At 55.2% G+C, this 15758-nt stretch overlaps 1 protein-coding gene across 1 annotated transcript; it reads left to right on the forward strand.

The window, feature by feature from the left end:
- Nucleotides 1396-15256, forward strand: NPR1 (natriuretic peptide receptor 1). Its single transcript, XM_018046143.1, has 22 exons — nucleotides 1396-2677; nucleotides 3363-3562; nucleotides 4002-4115; nucleotides 4524-4659; nucleotides 5004-5095; nucleotides 5694-5829; nucleotides 6206-6290; nucleotides 7169-7289; nucleotides 7878-7952; nucleotides 8110-8187; nucleotides 8595-8699; nucleotides 8951-9022; nucleotides 9130-9286; nucleotides 9563-9718; nucleotides 9959-10127; nucleotides 11079-11225; nucleotides 11311-11434; nucleotides 11587-11655; nucleotides 12127-12301; nucleotides 12520-12618; nucleotides 14016-14107; nucleotides 14260-15256. The coding sequence occupies exons 1-22, from the start codon at nucleotides 1966-1968 to the stop codon at nucleotides 14320-14322; spliced, it is 3177 nt and encodes a 1058-aa protein (XP_017901632.1). The 5' UTR covers nucleotides 1396-1965; the 3' UTR covers nucleotides 14323-15256.

The following is a 15758-nucleotide window of genomic DNA, read 5'->3' on the forward strand; positions in this document are numbered from 1 at the left end:
TTTCTCCTTGGAAGGAAAGCTATGAAACCTAGACAGCACATTAAAAAGCACAGACATTACTTTGCCAGCAAAGATCCATATAGTCAACGTTATGGTTTTTCCAGTAGTCATGTATGGATGTGAGAGTTGGAGCATAAGGAAGGCTGAGTGCTGAAGAATTGATGCTTTCAGACCGTGGTGCTGGAGAACACTCTTGAGAGTCCACTGGACACCAAGAAGATCAAGCCAGTCAATCCTAAAGGAAATCAACCCTGAATATTCATTGGAAGGACTGAAGCTGAAGCTCCAGTACTTTGGCCACCTGCTGTGAAGAGCCTAGTCACTGGAAAAATCTCTGATGCTGGGAAAGACTGAAAGCAAAAGGAGAAGGAGGTGGCAGAAGATGAGATGGTTAGATAGCATCACCGACTCAATGGACAGGAGATAGTGAAGGACAGAGGAGTCTGGTGTGCTTCAGCCCCTGGCGTGGCAAACATTCGGACATGACTCAGTGACTGAACAACAACAAGGACAAATATACACACACAGAATCTTCATATTTATGCCTTCAGCGTCTAGTTGGTGCTTAACATGTAATGGGTCCTTTGAAAGTCTACAGTGCAGAAGTTTGCTGAGCTTTGGTCCTGAGCGACTGATCCGAACTGAACTGAGGCAGAAGTTTTCAGAGGTTGGCCCGCGATACCGCCAGTGACTTCTTCTGGCCACTAGAGAGCAGACTGACTCCACAGCTGTCCTGCCCCTGACCCAGCCGTCAAGGGCCCCCCAAACACTCCCCAGTATACGCCTCCGCTTGTCATTTCCAACACTGTCTGCCACCGTCCCGACAAATCTCACTTTAATAATCCTCTTTAAGACAAAACGCACACGCCCGTAGCAGCCCTGAGGTCACATCTCTTCGCTTCAGCGGCCACCCACCAGCTCTCCCTCCCGTTCCTACGGCCTTTTGGGAACTAAAGAGTTAACTCCGTCCTTCCACCTGGTCCTTTTCCTCCACTAATCCGCTCAGTCTGGAAGCCGGGGGGTGGGTGACATCCTAGATAGAGTGGTCACGGGACCCTGGATTCAACTACTTTAATTTCTTTTCCAAAAACCGTCACCCTCCTGCCCCACAACCTGACAGCAACCACTCACACCTTTTCCGGCTAAGATCCCAAACCTGCACCTCTCTTTCTTCCCGAGACGGAGCCAGGTAGGAGGAGAGGGACAACGTGGGGCGCAAGAGGCACTCTGTTACTTCCATACATCTCTGTTCTTCGCATCCCCGTGAGGGAGCCCCTTCTGCGAGTACCGCTTCTCGGAGGAGAAACACTTTTGGCCCGCCGAGAAGCGGGAAGAGGATCTAGAGGAAACCGCGCGAGTTGAGAGGCTCGGGAGAGTCCACGACTTCGGGGCGGGGAGGAAGGAGTTAAAGATCCAGGCTTGGTTCTGCGGTCTCGGAGTCTGGGAGGGGAAGCGGCCGGGAGGGAGGGTTCGGAGCTTGGCTTGGGTCCTCCCCAGTTCCCCCCGGACTGTCGGAGACTTGGGCCGGCCGGACGCCCCTTCTGGCACACTCCCTGGGCCAAGCGCTCACGCACACATACAAACACTCACACTCCCCTTTTCTTCCCTGGCGCCTTCTCTCCCATCCTTCTCCACCGAGCGCTCGCTCGCGCTCTCTTTTTCTCTCTCCTAACACGCACACACACATACCCTGTGGTTCACACTCGGGTCCTCTCTGCCCCCGCGCTCTCCTCGCACCCACCTGCTCCGCAGAGCCCTGGGCACACCCCTAGGTCGCGCGCCCCGGCGCTCCCGGCGCGGACTGTCGCAGCTAGAGGGGGCAGCGTGCTCCGGGGTGAGCGCCCCCGCTCCGCCCCTCCTCCCTCCCACAGGGGCGCTCCCGGTGCCCAGTACCGGCCGCTCAGCCGGAGTGGACGCTCGAGGCCATGGTGAGAGCGCTCGCCCACCACGGTGCCCGCTGAGGCCATGCCGCGCCCGGGGCGCCCCTCCGGCGCCCGCCTGCCCCTGCTTCTGCTCCTGCCGCCGTTGCTACTGCTCCCGGGCAGCTACGCTGGCAACCTGACGGTGGCCGTGGTGCTGCCTCTGACCAACACCTCGTACCCGTGGTCTTGGGCGCGCGTGGGACCGGCGGTGGAGCTGGCCCTGGCCCGGGTGAAGGCGCGGCCGGACCTGCTGCCGGGCTGGACAGTCCGCACGGTGCTGGGCAGCAGTGAGAGCGCGCTGGGCGTCTGCTCCGACACCGCCGCGCCCCTGGCCGCCGTGGACCTCAAGTGGGAGCACAGCCCCGCGGTGTTCCTGGGCCCTGGCTGCGTGTACGCCGCCGCCCCCGTGGGCCGCTTCACCGCGCACTGGCGGGTGCCGCTGCTGACCGCCGGCGCCCCAGCCGTGGGCTTCGGAGCCAAGGACGAGTACGCGCTGACCACCCGCGCGGGACCCAGCCACGCCAAGCTGGGCGACTTCGTGGCGGCGCTGCACCGACGGCTGGGCTGGGAGCGCCAGGCGCTCGTGCTCTACGCCTACCAGCCGGGTGACGACCAGCCCTGCTTCTTCGTGGTGGAGGGGCTGTACATGCGGGTTCGCGACCGCCTCAACATCACGGTGGACCACCTGGAATTCGCCGAGGGAGACCGCGACCACTACACCATGCTGCTGCGCACCGTGCGGCGTAAAGGCCGAGGTGAGAGGCAGGGCACACCCGCCTGGCCGCTTTGTCTCCGGGCCTTCCCCGGGACTTGACCTCTCTCCTGTCGGCACCAAATGTCTCCTCCTCTGGGCCCTTCATTCCTGCCTCGGCCTCCTCCGCCCTGTCCACCTCTGAGTTTCTATTTCCCTGTCTTTCTCCATGGCCCCCTCTCTTCTTCCTAACCTCGCCTGTATTCTCAGCTCCCCGCTCCCTCGCCTCCTTCCCACCGATTCCTCCGGAGTTAACAGAGGTAAAAAAGGCCTCCAGCTACCACCCTGACACTTAGTGGGGCCCCGGCTTAATTCCTAGCCCTCTTTTTCTCTCCATTTTCCATCTTTTCCCAGCAGCCTCCTTCCCTGCTCCAGCTTCTCCTCCCGGAGCTCCCATATGCCCTCTCCTCATCCCGTCCCCTCTCCAGCTGGCCCTCCTCTGCTCTCCCTGCCCCACACCTCACCTTCCCCACCTTCAGCTCCACCATTCCTGCTCTCCCTATCTGGCCTCCTTCCTCCTCCCCCTCCCACCACCTTCTCCCTCGGCTCTCTCCTGCTTAGCCTAGACTGAGCCAGGAGTTCCACTTAACCACCGCAGGGTCTCTGAACTTCCTCCCCTGGGCCTGCCAGCTTCAGTTTCTCCTCCACTCCCTGACACCCTGGCTTCCCTGGCTTCTCTCTCTCCCCAGTTATCTACATCTGCAGCTCGCCGGATACCTTCAGAGCCCTCATGCTTCTGGCCCTGGAAGCTGGCCTGAGTGGGGACGACTATGTTTTCTTCCACCTGGACCTCTTTGGGCAAAGCCTGCAAGGTGCACACGGCCTTGCTCCCCGCAGGCCCTGGGAGAGAGGAGATGGGCAGGATGTCAGTGCCCACCAGGCCTTTCGGGTGAGGGTCCAGCTTGGAAGCCCAAGCCGTGGGGCTCTGGGTTGCTGCACATCTTTTCCGGGTCCTGGGTGCCTCAGTGTCTGAAAGGATTCCAGAAAAGAAATTATTGATTCTCGTAGGGAGTTAGGTGACAGAAGGGCAGGGGGCTGGGGCCAGAGGTACATAGAGGGTCGGAGGACTTCAGAACTAGGAGGCTAAAAATATGAGAGAATGCCATTGAGGTGGGATAATGTTCACATCCCGACAACCATCAGGACTTAGAAATGCCATCCCAGTTCATTCCCTGCTTTGATGCAGGCAGCACCTCATGCAGGACATGAGGTCCAATCTGACCTTGAGCTAAGCAGAGGTGCCACTCTGGGAGGTGGGCACTCAGGGTACAGGGAGGACCAGAGTCAGCATCCACCCAGCTCTCCCCTCTCCCCTGACTCCTCTTTAGGCTGCCAAAATCATTACATATAAAGAGCCAGATAATCCCGAGTACTTGGAATTCCTACAGAAGCTAAAACGCTTGGCCCTTGAGCAGTTCAACTTCACCATGGAGGATGGCCTGGTAGGAGGGGGTCCTGGGTGATGTGGGCCCCGAATCTCCACTCCACAGCCCTCTGCTGGTGTCTGCCCTGCTTTCTCAGCCTCCCTCCTCTTCCCAGGCCTGCCCTTCTTTCCCTTCCCTTTGCTCCCCTGTCTCTCCTGATAATGGTGGGCGGCCCTGACGATTGTTCAACCTCTGAACCTCAAATCTGTATCAGCAAAATGAGGCTGATATGTCCTGCCCCATGTGCCTAGCAGGTGTACACAGATGTGTCTTCTAAGTAGTGAAATCTCTCTGTCCGTACATGGGTGAGGTTGTTTTCGCCCATCCTCTTCCAAGTTCCCATTACCTCCCATTCCCTGCCCCACATCACCCCACTCTGCACCCCTCATACTTCCCCCACCAGCCCAGCTCTACCTGCCCCTGCAGGTGAATACCATCCCAGCGTCCTTCCACGATGGGCTCCTGCTCTACATCCAGGCGGTGACGGAGACTCTAGCACACGGGGGAGCTGTCACCGATGGGGAGGGCATCACTCAGCGGATGTGGAACCGAAGCTTCCAAGGTCAGGGACTGCAGGTGGCAGGAATGGGCTACCCTGGGGCCCCAGGCAGGAGGCAACAGGAAGCCTCTAAGCCTGCAGTGCAGGTAGTCACTTACACACACCAGTCTCTTCCTCTCCTCCAAGCTGCCTTTAGGCTTTCTTCCCCATCTCCCTAGAGTCATCAAGAAGTCTTCTTAAGTGCCCAACACTAATCATTCCTGCTGATGACACATCTGTCTCTTTTATTATATATATACATATATATATTCGGAGGGCAAGACAGACCAGATCAAAAGATGGAGATGAGGTCTGGAGTCCCTGAACTTCCACTCTCAAAACACAGCCATCATCCTCCATACCCCCAGGTGTGACAGGATACCTGAAAATGGACAGCAATGGAGACCGGGAGACCGACTTCTCCCTCTGGGATATGGATCCTAACACTGGCGCCTTCAGGGTAAGGTTGTGCCCCCCGAGAAGGCAGTGCCAACTGGGAGTGACATCTCACCTTCCCACCTCCCTGCATAAGAGCGAACCCTGGATAAAAGCGTTCCAGCCAATCTGGAGGAACAACCAGAGTGATAGGGACTCAGGTGTTGTCCTTGGGGAGCCCCATGTGTAAGAAGGGATCACAGCCCTGCCCTCAGTAAGCCCCATGTCTCTGAAGGTAGGCAGGATCCCCTTCCAGCAGAGACAGGCTATATTCAGAAGGAAGAGTATATGGTTTAGGCCTGGGAATGTGGACTGAAAACACTGCCTTTTTCTATTTTCTGGGTGCTTCAATCCCAGATTACAAACTTCCGGAGTGTGGGCCTGTGATTCTATATAGAATATAAAAGCCTTATAAGTCACTTTCAAGTTTGTCCATTCTGATAACATGGGGTGTGGGTATCAGATTCTCTGTATCCAGTCATGCCAGGGGTTCAGTGAGCTCTTGACAGTGCAGACGCAGTCTCTGGCAGCGGAGACGGGGTAAGTGAGCGGGAGGACTGCTACCCTGGACAGGAGGCCTCACCAAGGCCCCTTGCCCACCCACCACTCCTGCCCCCGCACAGGTTGTTCTGAACTTCAATGGGACTTCCCAAGAACTGGTGACCATGTCAGGATGCAAACTGAACTGGCCCCTGGGGTATCCACCTCCCGATGTCCCCAAGTGTGGCTTTGACAACGAGGACCCAGCGTGCAACCAAGGTGACTGACTGCCCCTTGCCTTCCTGGCCTCCATTCTGGAGACACTGCATGCTTCCTGTTCAGGGAGTCGAATAGGTGCTGCTCTCTGGCACTGAGGGTTTCCCGCAGAGACTCTGCCTGCCTTTTTTGTCCCTTCGTCCACCATCTGAGTTCAATGATTAAATATTAAAAAGTGCTGGGACTTCCCTGGCAGTCCAGTGATTAGGACTCCACGCTTCCACTTTAGGCATGGGTTCAAATCCCAGTCAGGAGAGGAGCCTGCATGCCATGCAGTGTGACCAAAAAAAAAAAAAAATTATATATAAAAAAGTTCTTCTTTCTCCTGTCCAATGTCTATCTCACATCTCTCTTGCTGCAACTCGGTCCTCCTCTGTAGACCACTTCTCCACCCTGGAGGTGCTGGCTTTGGTGGGGAGCCTCTCCCTTCTCAGCATCCTGATCGTCTCCTTCTTCATATACAGGTGAGCCTGGGGATGAGGGTGGTGACTGAGGCTGGAAGGCCCGGAGAACCAGTAGGAGAGGAGGTGGCAGGGACCCAGAGTGGAGAGGGAGGGGTGTAGGGACAGCATAGCAAGGCCCAGGGAGATGGGGGAGAAAAGAGACTTAAAAGCGCTAGAACGAAGAAGGAGGGGAAAGGGCTTCCCAGGTGGTGCAAGTGGTAAAGAACCCTCCTGCCAATGCAGGAGACTTAAGGAGGGACCAGAGATAGGAGTGGTCAAGGGGAATCTGGGAGATCCAAGAAGGAGCAGATCTGTTGGAGCATCATAGGATGTGGGTTCTGGGCTGAGGCTGGTCTATCCTCCCTTCCTGTTTGTACAGACCAGATGGGAAGCAATGTGTTGGACCCATATTAGCTGAGCAAGGATGATGGCTCGGCCATGTACCAGGGGCTGAACCCAGAGCAGAGGAGAGAGATAAGGAAGACTCACTCCTGCCTTCTGGTGGGAGGCTGACAGGTGCAGGAAAAGTTGATGACAGGAAGCAAGGAGGGAGAGAAGAAAATCAGGGCTGGTTGAGCATAAATTGTGCCAGGCACTTCCACACACCTTTCTTTTCACTCTTATAACAATGCTTTGAAGTAAACGTCAAGATCCCCAGTTTCCACATGAGGACATTTAGACGTGAATATGAGACTCAGAGAAATGAAATGACTAGCTCAAGGTCCCCAGTGAGGCAGAATTTCACCCAAGCCTCCTGACTCGGAGCCGAGAGGCTGTAACTGCCCCACCCATCTCTCAGCTCCTGCAGAGATCCCAGGGCTCTGAGGAGGGGCTGCTGAGTACCCCCGCCCTGGGTCAGGGGCTCAGACGTGGGCTCAGGTGCGGGTTTCGTGCCCCAGGAAGATGCAGCTGGAGAAGGAACTGGCCTCAGAGCTGTGGCGTGTGCGCTGGGAGGACCTGCAGCCCAGTAGCCTGGAGAGGCATTTGCGGAGTGCAGGCAGCCGGCTGACCCTGAGCGGGGTAAGAACTCCACTACTGGGGCGAAGGGGGCTGAGCTGGGGGCAGCACCTGACGAGTTAGGGTAGAGAGGAAGGTTCTCGTCCCAGCTCTGCCTTCACTTGCTATGTGACCTTGGGCAAGTCACATACCCTCTCTGAGACAGTCTCAGATAATGATTACATCCACAGAGCCTCCCTCACAGGTCAGTGATAGCATATGTGAAAGTACATTTTTTTTTTAAGTAAATAATGAGAACCTCCTGTCTAACACAGGGAACTTCTAGTCAATGCTCTGTGGTGACCTAAATGGGAAAGAAATCTAAAAAAGAAGGGAGAGATGCGTACCTACATTTGATTCACTTTGCTGTGCTGCAGAGACCGACGTAACACTGTAACGCAACTACACTCCAATACATTTTGTTTTCTAGAAAGTGAATAAATGAGGAAAGGATTTCAGGATGAGCTGAAATTCCCCACATTGACGTAGGGTGACAGGATGAGGCAGGGTGACACAAAGATAAAGCAGGGCAGTGAAGAGCAGCGCTCAGACAGCCGGGATGGAGAACTAGGCCCCCTGGCTGACCATCCCTCCTGCACTCCACCCCTTCAGAGAGGCTCCAATTATGGCTCCCTACTGACCACAGAGGGCCAATTGCAAATCTTTGCCAAGACAGCGTATTATAAGGTAAGTCTGGGTGAGACCACTGGTCGTCCAGATCGGGCAGGGCTGTGCTCTGATGAAGGACTGGGGAGAGTCTTAGGGCAGCGGTGGGCTGTCGGAGCGGTGGGGTTCCCAGTGCTGGGCTCTTTCCTCACAGTGACCACCTCCACTCCTTGCTCAGGGCAACCTCGTGGCTGTGAAACGTGTGAACCGGAAACGCATTGAGCTGACACGGGAAGTCCTGTTTGAGCTGAAGCATGTAATGTGCGGAGGGAAGGAGGCAGTGGCCTGGGGAAGAATCTGGGGATACGGGGAGGTTGGCCCACAGAAGCGGCATGGAGGGACCTCAGAGTATCCTAGGAAAGGGTGGGCCCTAGAGCCGTGGGAGGGGCCCTTGCACATTGTGAGTAGAATCACAGATGGGAGAAGGGCTCCTGGAGATTTCCTAGGGGCTCCGCTGGATGGTCTTAGGAAGCAGAGGGAGGAGGGAGCAGTTTCTGGGGACAGGTTCTTTCGAACAGGAGTGGGTGAGAATCACGGGAAGCTCATAGAATGTCTGGAGAGAATACATCGGGATTTAGGAAGAGTGAGGGGTCCCTGAGGGTAGGGGCGATTTGGTGAGGAGTGAGGTCTTTGCCAGGCTCTGATGCTGGCTCTCACCTGCAGATGCGGGATGTACAAAATGAACACTTGACCAGGTTTGTGGGAGCCTGCACTGATCCCCCCAACATCTGTATCCTCACAGAGTACTGTCCCCGTGGGAGCCTCCAGGTGAGGGTGACAAGGGAATGTCAGGGCACCTGGGTCCAGCCCTGAGTCCGCCCTTGACTGACCATAAGGGCAAGCCTCTCCTTTTTCTGACCTTTATTTTCCCCATCTGTAAAATGGAAGTGGGGGAGGGTGGTGGCACTAGAGTAAATAGAAGCTTTGTTCCGTTCTGCCAGTTTATGTCAGCGGGACCCCTGCACTCCTCCTCCTGGGGGCGCGTGCAGGGTACAGGGCTGACTCTCACTGCCCTGCAGGACATCCTGGAGAATGAGAGCATCACCCTGGACTGGATGTTCCGGTACTCGCTCACCAATGACATTGTCAAGGTAGGTCGGGTAGAGCACACTGGGTGTGGGGCGAGGGGCCAGGCAGGCCTCTTCTCTGGCCCTGGTTGGAGGTCCCACTCAGACCCCTGCCTCCCCGAACTTCCCAGGGTATGCTGTTCTTACACAATGGAGCCATTTGCTCCCATGGGAACCTCAAGTCATCCAACTGCGTGGTAGACGGGCGCTTTGTGCTCAAGATCACTGACTACGGGCTGGAGAGCTTCAGGGATCCAGAGCCAGAGCAAGGACACACCCTCTATGCCAGTGAGCCCCACATGACTCTGACCCTTAACCCCTACAGCAAGCACAACCCAATGGGGAGACTGATGCCCTGGCCTATGATGGGCTCGGGTCCACCTTTCCTGACTCCCAGTTCAATTCATTATCAGTAGAAAGCTGAGTTAGATGAAGTCATCTCAAGCCCCTTCTAGCTCTAGCACCCCCTGTTTTGTCTCCAGATAAGCCCAGCCACACCCTTGTTTCCCGTCACCCCTTAGCTTTGGGCCCTTCACCCTGTGACTCCTGACCTCTGACCCACAGAAAAGTTGTGGACAGCCCCTGAGCTCCTGCGAATGGCCTCACCCCCTGCCCGGGGTTCCCAGGCTGGTGATGTGTACAGCTTTGGGATCATCCTTCAGGAGATTGCCCTGAGGAGTGGCGCCTTCCACGTGGAAGGTTTGGACCTCAGTCCCAAAGGTGAGAGGACCACACTTTCCCCTAATGCCGCCACACTCCACTGAGCCTAGCTCCAGAGAGAGGAAACCCTGGAAACGCTGCCCCCTTCTCCCCCACTGTGGCCAGTGACCCTGAGCACGGTTGGCTTAGGTCCCTGCAGGGCTTCCCTGGCCCTTGCCCTGGTCCTGGGCTTCCCCACCTCGTTACTCAACAGGCCCCTGGCTGTACCCATCTCTCACCCTCTCTCCCCCCACCACACAGAGATCATCGAGCGTGTGACTCGGGGCGAGCAGCCCCCCTTCCGGCCCTCCCTGGTCCTGCAGAGTCACCTGGAGGAACTGGGGCAGTTGATGCAGCGCTGCTGGGCCGAGGACCCACAGGAGCGGCCGCCCTTCCAGCAGATCCGCCTGATGTTGCGAAAATTTAACAGGTTGCTGGCGTTAGCCCTGGGCCGTCCCAGCCTCCTCCACCCACAGCAGCCACCATGTATCCCACGCTTAAGTCTTATCCCTGTGGTGGCAGAGCCCATGCACAGCCCCCCAGACAGCCTGCTCCAGCCCACCACAGTCCTGCAGCCCCCTTTGTGAATACTGGAGGACCCTGTTGTCCCCACAGCCACCCACTTTTCATACCAGTCTCCTCCCTGGCCCCTCTCCACAGTCTTCACTGGTAAGCAGAGTAAATGGCCTTCCACCTCCTCCCTTTGCCTCTCTGTCCCCCTGGGAGCTCCCACCCATCCTTTGATCCCCTTTCCCAGTGTGCTCTATGGGGGCCAGTTCTGCCAGGCACACCCCTTAGCTAGTCTGTGCCCTCACTCTCTTCTCAATTGATCCCTGTCCCTCTCTACCTCCGCTGTGTGCATGTGTGCTAAGTCACTTCAGTCGTGTCTGACTCTTTGAGACACTATGGACTATACAGCCTGCCAGGCTCCTCAGTCCATGGGATTTCCTAGGCAAGAATACTGGAGTGGGTTGCCATGCCCTCCTCCAGGGCATCTTCCCGACCCAGGGATCGAACCCTCATCTCCTGGGTCTCCTGCATTAGCACACAGGTTCTTTATCACTAGCACCGCCTGGGATGCCCTCTATCTCCTCCACCTCCTTCTAGCCTACTTGTGTTCAACAAAATGAGCAAAAGAGCCAATACATCTGAAGCTTCAGATTTGACCCTGGGGGACTCAGGGCTGAGTTGGACTTTCTTCCTACCCTCTTCCCCTGCACTCCCATCCTGCTGTGCCCCCCAACCTTGAACGTCTCCAGGGACTCTGCTGCAGTATAAGCTAACTTAAGTCTGGGTAGGGTGAGAGCCTGGGGTGGGCACTGCAGGGTTGAGCATGCTGCTCCCCTCTCATCACCACCCCCTCTACCACCCCCCTCCCTAGGGAGAACAGCAGCAACATCCTGGACAACCTGCTGTCACGCATGGAGCAGTACGCCAACAACCTGGAGGAGCTGGTGGAGGAGCGGACCCAGGCCTACCTGGAGGAGAAGCGCAAGGCCGAGGCCCTGCTCTACCAGATTCTGCCTCAGTGAGTGCCAGTGCTTGGTGCCCCCGCCAGCCCTGCCCTGGGCCCGGCTCATCTTCTGATCCTGCCCGTGTCCCTGACCCCTCAGCTCAGTGGCTGAGCAGCTGAAGCGTGGGGAGACGGTCCAGGCCGAAGCCTTTGACAGCGTCACCATCTACTTCAGTGACATCGTGGGTTTCACAGCTCTATCAGCAGAGAGCACGCCCATGCAGGTGAGTCAGGCACAGCTACAGATGTGAGAGCAGCCAGGTGTGCTGGCTTCTCATCTCCATCTCACAGGTCTGCCTTCTGGGTCTGCATTTTCCACCTGAGCCCAGGTGGGGTCCCTTACGCCTCACCCCTCGTGGATTCTCTTTTCTTCCAGGTGGTGACCCTGCTCAACGACCTGTACACTTGCTTTGATGCTGTCATAGACAATTTTGACGTATACAAGGTGAGTAAAGATGGGAAGGGACAGACAGTTGTGGACAGGGTTACAGAAAAGTGAAGGGTAGAATGACATAGAGCCTTAAGAGAGAAGACTACCCTGAAGAGGGAAATGGCAACCCACTCTAGTATTCTTGCCTGGAGAAGTCCATGGACAGAGGAGCCTGGTGGGCTGCAGTCCATGGGGTCACATGACTGAGCATGCGCGCATGAGGGGGGCGGCGGGAGATGGGTTGGTAGCAATAAACAGGTAGAACTGGGAAAAAAAAAAGGAGAGAGAAAGAAGACCAAGGGACATGGGCAAAGACAGTGTCACGAGGAGGTGTCACGGGGAGACCCAGGAACCGCCAGAAAAACCGGGCAAACACGACGGCTGGTTGACGGGTGGACTAGGAGACAGTGCCCTCTGGGTGACGGCCCACACTGGGAAGAGAAAGTTGGAGCCCTCAGGTCCTGCACTCTCTCGCGACCCTCACAGGTGGAGACCATCGGTGACGCCTACATGGTGGTGTCCGGGCTCCCGGTGCGGAACGGGAGGCTGCACGCCCGCGAGGTGGCCCGCATGGCTCTGGCGCTGCTGGACGCGGTCCGCTCCTTCCGCATCCGCCACCGGCCCCAGGAGCAGCTGCGCCTGCGCATCGGCATCCACACGGGTGAGGCCGCCGAAAGATGGGAGACCAGCCCTAGCTCTCTCCAGCTCTCCCTACACACGCCCATACACCTACACCTCCCCCTACACACACCCCTGGGCTCCCACCGACCACAGATCCCACCTGCTGCCTCTCCTGGGGCACCCTACCCTAGCCTCACCCAGGTCACCCTCCATTCCTCCCACCTACTCCCCTGAACTGGTGTGCTTCCACTCCCTCAGGACCCGTGTGTGCTGGCGTGGTGGGGCTGAAGATGCCCCGGTACTGTCTCTTTGGGGACACAGTCAACACTGCCTCACGAATGGAGTCTAATGGGGAAGGTACTCTGGGTCCCCTGGGTGGGACAGGGAGGGCAGGGGAGCTGTCGTTGCCCGCCTGGCAGCCGATGCCTTCTACTCCCTGTTCTCTCTCTTCCCGAGTTGCCTTCTCATAAGGGTTCAACCTGGCCAGGTCACCTTGAGTCTAATCAGAGACGCAGGTCCCAGCTGCCCCCTTTGCCAAATGACTGAAGTCTTTCCAGACTAACCTCTGACAGTTTCCAGCAGGAATCTTACCTTTAGGGCCCTCTTGGGTGTGGTTAAGAGGGCTTCCGAGCATTCCACTTGGTGTGAATCTCAGTTCTACAACTGATGTTTCATGTCAACTTGCTATACCTCCCTGAACCCCTGTTTTCCTTATCTGGAAAATGAGAATTAAACATCTACCTCAGAAGAGTTATTTGAAAAAGTCATATAACATGACTAGCATGTAATTGTTGTTCAGCTTGTCTGAGCTTCAGCTGCTTATCTTTAAAATGATGATGTCTTGGGGTTATAAAAAAACACAGCACAACCCCCGGAACACAATGGGTACCTGATAAATGCTTGCTCCCAGCTCTTCCCTTAGGCTTCCTTCCTGTTGATCTGCTTCCTGCTGTAGTCAACACAATTCAATTCACCATTTATTGAGCAACTACTGAATACCAGGCCCTGGAATACTAAGATGACCTAGACTACAGTTTGCTAGGGAGTCAAGGAAGGGCTGCGGGGAACAGTAGTCAGGAGGCCTGGGCCTGACCTCAGCAGCCTGCGCAAATCTCCCCTCCAAGGCCTGGGCTCCCTCAACTCTAATATGAGGGTGCTGAGTTAAAAAACGATGATAGCAACCAATGGTACAGTGCCTCCTAAGTGCCAGATTCTTTTGAAATACTCTATGAATCACATTAAGTTTAATCCACACGGGAAAACTTTGAGATGGGTCCTGTCACTCTCAGCATTTTGTAGACAAGGAAAATGAGGCACAGAGCGTGAATATTACTTCCCTAGCCGAGTGTCCAAGCTCGGGTTCGTGCTAGGCAGCGCAGGCTCCAGTGTCTGAGCCCTTGACCTCTACACTCTACTATAAGCTGTGTTGTCCAATATGGTAGCCTCTGAGGCATTGCATTTTATTTATTTATTGCATTTTAACTGTATTTCATTTTAATTACAATTTAAACAGCCACATGTGACTAGTGGCTGTCATGGTGTTATGTGGCTAGTGGCTATCATAACACAGCTCTGGAATTCTTAGGGCAAGCCCTGTGCGGTCAGACACCATGTGGAGTGGGTGGGACTCTGAATTGGGAGGCTTTCAGGGCTAAAGGAAGGTGGGAGAGCATCTTTCTAGCCCCACGGCCCCCAGTCTCCTGCTCCCAACTCTTGCATCTCTCGTCTCCCTTCTTCTCCCTTCTCCTACCCAGCCCTGAAGATCCACTTATCTTCTGAAACCAAGGCTGTCCTGGAGGAGTTTGGTGGTTTCGAGCTGGAGCTTCGAGGGGATGTAGAAATGAAGGTAGAAAAGAAAGTCCCTGCCCTCACGACCCCTTGAGGTCCCTGCAGGGCTCACCTTCCCCCAGGCCCCTTCTCAAGCAACCATCCCCATTCCCATCATTTGGGAAAGTGGATGTATCACTCCCCACCCCAATGTCCTCTTTTTCCCTCCAGGGCAAAGGCAAAGTTCGGACCTACTGGCTCCTGGGGGAGCGAGGGAGTAGCACCCGAGGCTGACCTGGGTCCCCTCCCGGCCTTCCACTCCCCCCTTCCCTGGGCTGGAGATGACAGAGAGATGCCAGCATCAGCCCGTCCACAGCAACCCCACATTGCCAAAGAAGTGGCTTGAATAGCTCAGATGTGCTGACCCCAGTGGAGACACCAGATACTACCTCTGAAAGAGGACTGGTATGGGGAGAACTTGGAGCCCACAGGACGGGACCAAAACTCACAGTCATGCCCAGGGAACACACACGCACACACATACATAGGCACACACACTCACTCTCTACCCTATCCCAGGCCAGGCCAGGTTGGGATATGGATTCCTGAATCCTCCTGCCCCTCCCTGTGCCCACTGTGACTATTATGGGAGAGGTGGGAAGAGCCCCCTGAGTGGGAATAGGAGAAGGGACTAAAGAGGAATCTAGGCTGGGAGAAGCCCACTCTGGGCCTAGCCCACATGGGCCACAAACACCCCGAATCCCCCATGACCCAACACAAGACATTCAGCACATAGCGGAGAAAGGGAAGTACAGAGGGCTGCGGGCTTGCATGCCTTGCTTCTCCTGTGAGTGGAGACCATTAAAATCTTTATTCCAGTGACAGTGTCTTTTCTCGAGCCAGGGTTGCCAGGAAACACAACCATATTCTCTACCCTCAGCTTTAAATAAGACGTTTCTCAAGCTGGCAATTTAATATGTGAGAAAGTTCCCTTCAACTTTGAGGAACCAGTGTAACAGCCTATGAGTGACCCCAGCAGTGCTGACTCTGTTGGTCTCAGGATCTGTTTACACCCTTAAGAACTACTGAGGGCCCCAAAGAGCTTTTATGTGGGTTATATCTATTGATATATTCTGTATTAGAAATTAAAACAAGTCTTTATTAACTCATTTAAAATAACTTTAATAAACCCATCACATGTTAATTTTTTACTGCTTTATCAAAGACATTCTTGAGAGAAACTGGCTTTTTTTTTTTTTTTAAGATTACAACGACTGCCTTGCTTTATGCTAAGACACCAGCCTTATCAGTGCACATAACAACACAGTCAATAAAGTAAATAAAAAACTTCCCTGGAAATCCAGTGGTTAAGACTCCACGCTCTTGATGCAGGGGCACAGGTTTCATCCCTGGTCAGGGAACTAAGATTCTGTGTGCTGCTCAGTGCAGCCAAAAAAGGTAAAATAATATATAATTAGTAGGATTATGGGGAAAAAAACTTTTTTTTTTTTTTGGCAATGCTGCACTGTTTGCAGGATCCTACTTCCTCGACTAGGGATTGAACCCAAGCCACAGCAGTGAAAACACCAAGTCCTAACCACTGCACTGTCAGAGAATTCCCATGAAAATCTTTTTGACCTCATCCATTCCCTGAAATGGAGAAGGAAACAGCAACCCACTCCAGTATTCTTGCCTGGAGAATTCCATGGACAGAAGAGCCAAGCAGGCTA

This window comes from Capra hircus, chromosome 3, assembly GCF_001704415.2.
Source record: "Capra hircus breed San Clemente chromosome 3, ASM170441v1, whole genome shotgun sequence".
In the NCBI taxonomy this organism is placed as follows: Eukaryota; Metazoa; Chordata; class Mammalia; order Artiodactyla; family Bovidae; genus Capra; species Capra hircus.

What these genes read in the sequence shown, in the direction of transcription:
- NPR1 (XM_018046143.1), top strand. Translation starts at nt 1,966, where the DNA reads ATGCCGCGCCCGGGGCGCCCCTCCGGCGCCCGCCTGCCCCTGCTTCTG. An exon ending in TTTGGACCTCAGTCCCAAAG is followed by an intron (nt 9,719 to 9,958) that starts GTGAGAGGACCA and finishes CCCACCACACAG; the next exon opens with AGATCATCGAGCGTGTGACT. An exon ending in ATGTTGCGAAAATTTAACAG is followed by an intron (nt 10,128 to 11,078) that starts GTTGCTGGCGTT and finishes CCCCCTCCCTAG; the next exon opens with GGAGAACAGCAGCAACATCC.